The sequence below is a fragment of the Sapajus apella genome, unplaced genomic scaffold (assembly GCF_009761245.1).
Source record: "Sapajus apella isolate SASKATOON/1434 unplaced genomic scaffold, GSC_monkey_1.0 scaffold234, whole genome shotgun sequence".
Lineage (NCBI taxonomy): Eukaryota > Metazoa > Chordata > Mammalia > Primates > Cebidae > Sapajus > Sapajus apella.
This window is the reverse complement of record NW_022437174.1, coordinates 256,979-262,406: the sequence shown is the minus strand read 5'-3', so window position 1 is coordinate 262,406 and position 5,428 is coordinate 256,979. Positions and strand designations below refer to the sequence as shown.

Sequence of the window (5,428 nt, the reverse complement as noted above, 5' to 3'; positions counted from 1 at the left end):
TGACTGAGGCGGCGTGTGCGTGGGCCCACCTTCCCGTGACCGTGGCGCCCTATGCCTTAGAGCATCAGTCCCCAACCTTTCTGGCACGAGGGACTGCTTTCGAGGAAGACAGCTTTTCCACGGCGCTGGGTACGGGGTGGTTTCAGGGTGAAGCTGTTTCGCCCAGGTCATCAGGCGTCAGTGTCATCAGGGCACACAGCCAGCTCCCTCGCCCGCGGTTCACGGCAGGGCTCTTGCTGCTGTGACTCTGATGCCACGGCTTATCTGACGGGAGGCGGCGCCCAGGCAGAAATGCCCCCCACTCCGCCCCTGCTCACCTCCTGCTGTGTGGCCCGGCTCCTAACTGGCCGTGGACTGGTACCAGCCGTGGACCAACCCCCGCCTGAGAGCCTCCCATCCTGTGGTCGGTTGGATGCATTTCCTGGCCCTTGTGGTTGAGATGGACTGGGAATGGCAGGCCGGTCCTGGAACCAGCAGCTCCTGGTGTGCGTGTGCGGGGCAGGCGCTGGAGGGCAGACTTGGACCAGGGGAGCAGATTCAGTGACACAAAGTAAGAAAGACACCCAGTCAAGCAGAAGGTCAGATAAATAGCAAGGCTTTTAGTGTGGGCGCGGCCCGTGCAATCACTGGCATGTGCTTTGTTACCTATGCTGTGCTGCTGTGCTGCAGATGCTATAAACACTATGTGAATACTCCACTAATGCTGTAGTATGCTGCCACTATGCTAATGCTGCACGAATACTAATCCTGATACTACACTATGCTTCTGTTGTTATCTGGAAATGAAATGTGACTTAGTGACTAGGTGGCCTCTATTTCACCTGGCAGCCCCCAAGGGCCAGTCAAGTGTTTCTGGAGGAGGCAGTTCCTGAGCTTGGCAAGCATGTGGCGGGGCGGGGGAGGGCTGCAGGTGCAGGGACTGGGTGCACGGAGGCTGCTCAGTCATTCACAGGTATCAGGGAGACACTCTGAGGCCCTGCAAATTCACCTCTTCCCGAAGGCTCTCGTGTCCCTGTGTCTGCCGGGACATGCCTGAGGCCGTCACCTGCGGGAGCCCCGTGCACAGCACCCTGCGGGCAGGACTCTTCCTGTGTGAGGACAGCACGGTGTCCTCCGTCTGCCCAGCCCCCAGGGGCCTGATGAGAAATCCAGCTGCTGTGAACGCCCTTGTCTGCCCCTCCAGGGGCAGATGGGCCACACCAGGCGCTAGGACTGTTCCGTTTTAAACACTGCAAAAAGTTTCCAGACCCAAGCTCAGATACGCACAGCACCAGGAGCGTGCAGGAGCGCCCGGGGCTTCTCCCGAGCCACGGGTGTCGTCCTGTCCCCTGACCTGCATCTACCTGGCTGTTCTGACGTTTCGTCTCTTCCCCCGTCAGTTGCTCACCACGCTCCTCTTCTGTGGGCTGCGTCTTCCCTGCTGCATTTGCAGGAGTCCACACGGTCCTTTGCGGGCCCTTTGTAGCAGGCCCTGCCCCGCTGGGCTGTCACCACCCACAGCCATCTCCTCGGACTGTTTGCTGTTTTCGTTGTGGGGAGGGGTGGTGTGTGGCTGCAGGAACCCGCCAGCAAGGGGCATCTCACCCCAATCACACCCTGGCATCCCTTCCTCTTCCCTGAACCCCCAGGGCGAAGACAACCTCCAGATCCTGGTGGAGCCCGAAGGGGACAGCTTCCCGCTGATGGAGATCAGTTCCTGCGAGGTGGGTGTCCGTGGGCCCCTCCTGGGCCCCGCCTGGCCCTGCCCCGCCCCTTCGCCTGCACCTGGCCCTGTGCCTCCTCCTGCAGACCGAGGCGTCCGAGCAGTGGGATTACGTCCTTGTGGCCGACCTTCGCACCCAGACGGACCCCCGGCAGGTGCAGCAGCAGTGGCAGTTCCTGGAACAGCTCAGGAGAAAGGGCTTCCACACCAAGGTGGGCTGGTGCCCAGCGAGGGGCAGGGGCGTGGGGCCCGTCAGGGGAGGAGCCACGGCTTCGGATGTAGGGGACGGTTTTGAGGCGGAATAGAAGGTCCTATGTGGCTCCCCACCCCCAGATGATAAAGGACCAGAGACAGGTGTTCTTCGGGATCCGTGCTGACAACAGTGTCTTCGACCTGTACCACACCCTCCTCCTGGAGCCCGAGGGTCCCGCCCGCCAGGCCGAGCATGCTGAGGCCACGGCTGTCCCGGTCACCACGAGGTGAGAGGCTGTGCCCAGAGCCATGGCCGGGAGGACCCCTCGCCGCCTGCGTGGTTGGTCCAGACCGAGCAGGAGATAGTGCCAGGCTCCGGGTGCTGCCAAGGCAGGACAGCCACACGTTCTCAGGGCAGGGGCCCCAGCTGTGAGACCCACCAGCTGTGTGAGCCTCAGCTTCCCGTCCCGATAAAGGCTGGTGAGGGTTCTCGCCTCTCGGCGCGTTCTGAGGGCTCCGTGTGGCTGCCCGCGTTCCTGGGACAGAGTCAAAGCCAGCCTTGCGGGGTGGGCAGGATTCGCAGAGGCCCAGAGGCCCCTCCCGGACTAAGCCAGCATCTCCTGGAGGCCCCTCCTCTGTAGGTCCAATGGCCCTCCCTGGACACCGTCCCTGGCCTCCCAGAGGCCCAGCAGGGAGAGCCTCCTTGCTCCCCAAGCCCCTGCTTCTCCCAGTTCTCCAGCCTAGGAGGGAGCCTCCAAGCCTGGCCCTCCATGCCCCCCGAGCTGCTCAGCCCCGTCCAGGCCCCACGGGCTCAGCCCGCTTGGTGGACCAGCCAAGGACACTCCTGGTATTGGCTACGAGGCGGTGGACAGGCATTGTGAGCAGAGAGCTGTGGGTCCTGGGGAGGAGCGAGGGGCCTCAGAGGGGGGAGGCGGCTCGAGGGTCTGAGGGGAGCTGCCGTGGGGGGCGTGGGCCTGAGACATGCCCTGGGGTGTCCAGGAGCCATGTCTCTCGGCACGAGGGGCGGCTTGGAGCCGGCCTGGCTGCTCCCTGGCCGTGTGGCCTTGGGACGTTCCTTTCCTAAGCCTCAGTCTCTGCTCAGGCAGAACAAAATCGCTCACGGGGTGTGAGGAGGGTCTGTGTGTAACGGCTGGGGTGTGCTCTGGACACATGGGCCTGCAGGTGGGGGTAGGGTTGGAGGTGGGGGCTGTGGGGTGGGAGGGGAGGGAGCCCCCAGAGCAGCCTCATCCTGGAGGCCGTGGGGCAGGCCAGACGCCGGGAGGGCTTTCGGTGGGGGCGTGGGCTACCAGGTGAGTTGTGGATTCTGGGGTCTGGTCAGGGCTGGCAGGCTGGGGGCTCTGCCAGGACGGGAAGGGGCCTGGGCCTGGCCAGACCAGAGGGCAGGTGGAGACCTGGAGGCAGGGTCCACTGTGGCCACATGCAACCACCCTGTCCCGGCTCTTGAGTCTTAGAATCCGAATCGTGGACTTCGTGGTCCAGAAAAACAAGACCTCAGCTGGCAGTAAGTGCAGGGCAGGGGGGGGTGGGCACAGACAGGGCACTGCGGGCAGGGCAGGGTAGGGGTGGGCACAGAGGGGGCTGGCGGTTAGGGTGGGGGTGGGCACAGACAGGGTGCTGTGGGCAGGGCAGGGTAGGGGTGGGCACATGGTAGGGGTAGGCACAGGGGGCTGGCGGTTAGGGTGGGGGTGGGCATAGGGTGCTGTGGGCAGGGTAGGGGTGGATGCAGACAGGGCACTGCGAGCAGGGCAGGGCTGGGCACAGAGGGGGCTGGCGGTTAAGGTGGGGGTGGGCACAGACGGGCATGGTAAGGGAAGGGTTCCCCCAGCACCCCACTCCCCCGATTTGTGAACTCCTGTGACCCATAGAGACATTCGAGAATTTGATGAAGGACGGGGTCTTCGAGGCCAGGTTCCCCCTACACAAGGTGAGGGGTGGGCCAGCCGGGAGAGGGCCCTGGGGTGGGTTCCCGGATGGGAGCTCTCACTCCCTGTCACTTGAGCCAGGAGGAGAAAAAGCTGAAGACTTGGGCGCAGTGGAGGAGCATGTTCCACAAGCAGCCAGTGGATGAGATCAGGTAAGGTGGCCACAGCGGCCACAGGAGCCCCACGGACACCCCCACACCCTCCGCAGAGGGCCCCACTCCTGCAGATGCCCCCACACACCACCCAGAAGCCACCACCCCACTGCGGATGCCCCCGCGCCTGTGGACGCCCACACATGGCCATGAGGCTCCCATGCCCCCCACACCGCCATGGACACCCCCTCGCCTGCAGATGTGCTCCCCATTCAGACTCACTGATGCCAAGGCAGAACCCCGCCTCCCCCACCCCCGTCCTTGCCCCACCACCCCCGACAGCCCCGCCCCCAGCAGAGCTGGCCTCAACCACAGCCGCCTGCAGGAACTACTTCGGGGAGAAGGTGGCCCTGTACTTCGCCTGGCTGGGCTGGTACACCTACATGCTGGTGCCAGCCGCCCTGACAGGCCTCGTGGTTTTCCTGAGTGGATTCTCACTGTTCGAGGCCAGCCAGATCAGGTGGGGTGCGGCGGGGACTGGGCGTGGGGGGCCAGGGTGGGCTGTGCTGCCAGAAGGAGCCACCCCAGCCTCGCCATGCCCCTGCAGCAAGGAGATCTGTGAAGCCGACAACATCCTCATGTGTCCCCTCGGAGACCACAGCCGCAGGTACCAGCGGCTCTCGGAGACCTGCACTTTCGCCAAGGTTTGTCGCCTCTGGGTCCACCCCAGGGCCTGCGGAAGATGGGCCAGGTGAACCCACCTGAGGTGGGGAGGCCAAGGCCTGGAGCCCTGCGGAGCTGCTCACCTTCCCCAGGGGGCTCACGGGGAGGCCCAGCCCTCGCCCACCCACCCCCCTTCCTGGCTCACCCCCCCCCCCTCCCCCCCCTCCCCCGCTCCCAGCTCATCGGGGCCCTGCTCTCGCCCCACTCTCCCGGCCCACCCGCCCCGCCTCTCCCTAGCTTACCGGCCACTCTCCCGGCTCACCGCCCCCCTCTGGCCCACCCATCCCCTCCAGCTCACCCACCTCTTTGACAATGACGGCACGGTGGTGTTCGCCATCTTCATGGCTCTCTGGGGTGAGTTGCCGCAGGACGCCGCTGCGGGGCAAGGGGAAGGGCCAGCCCAGATCCAAGGCCCACCCAGAGTACACACCGATGCCCCTCCTTCCCTGGCCACAGCCACAGTGTTCCTGGAGATCTGGAAGCGTCAGCGGGCCAGTGTGGTCCTGCACTGGAAGCTGTACGTGTGGGACGAGGACCAGGTGAGGTGGGACTGCGGTGCAGCCGCTGTGGGTACCCAGAGCTCTGCACAGCCCAGCTATGCCTGACGTGTCTGAGGCGCATGTCCCTGTGTTTCCCCACGTGTGGGTTGTGTGTCCCGTGTCTGTCTCTCCACGTGTGGGTCATGTGTCCCGTGTCTGTTTCATGTGTGAGGCATGTCCTCTGTCTCTGCACATGTGGGTCACGTGTCTCGTGTCTGTCTCTCCACGTGTGGGTCA

At 64.6% G+C, this 5,428-nt stretch overlaps 1 protein-coding gene across 1 annotated transcript in view; it reads left to right on the top strand.

Moving 5' to 3' along the window:
• Positions 1 to 1,626: 1,626 nt before the first annotated feature.
• The window catches only part of ANO9 (anoctamin 9), a 15,962-nt gene continuing 12,160 nt past the window's right edge, over positions 1,627 to 5,428 (top strand). The window contains exons 1-10 of the mRNA XM_032271492.1: positions 1,627 to 1,703; positions 1,789 to 1,914; positions 2,036 to 2,181; positions 3,367 to 3,416; positions 3,781 to 3,839; positions 3,919 to 3,989; positions 4,315 to 4,449; positions 4,537 to 4,633; positions 4,946 to 5,006; positions 5,109 to 5,191. Of these exons, the coding sequence (XP_032127383.1) occupies positions 1,683 to 1,703; positions 1,789 to 1,914; positions 2,036 to 2,181; positions 3,367 to 3,416; positions 3,781 to 3,839; positions 3,919 to 3,989; positions 4,315 to 4,449; positions 4,537 to 4,633; positions 4,946 to 5,006; positions 5,109 to 5,191 (849 nt within the window). The 5' untranslated portion in view covers positions 1,627 to 1,682. The remainder of the gene's footprint in view (positions 1,704 to 1,788; positions 1,915 to 2,035; positions 2,182 to 3,366; positions 3,417 to 3,780; positions 3,840 to 3,918; positions 3,990 to 4,314; positions 4,450 to 4,536; positions 4,634 to 4,945; positions 5,007 to 5,108; positions 5,192 to 5,428) is intronic.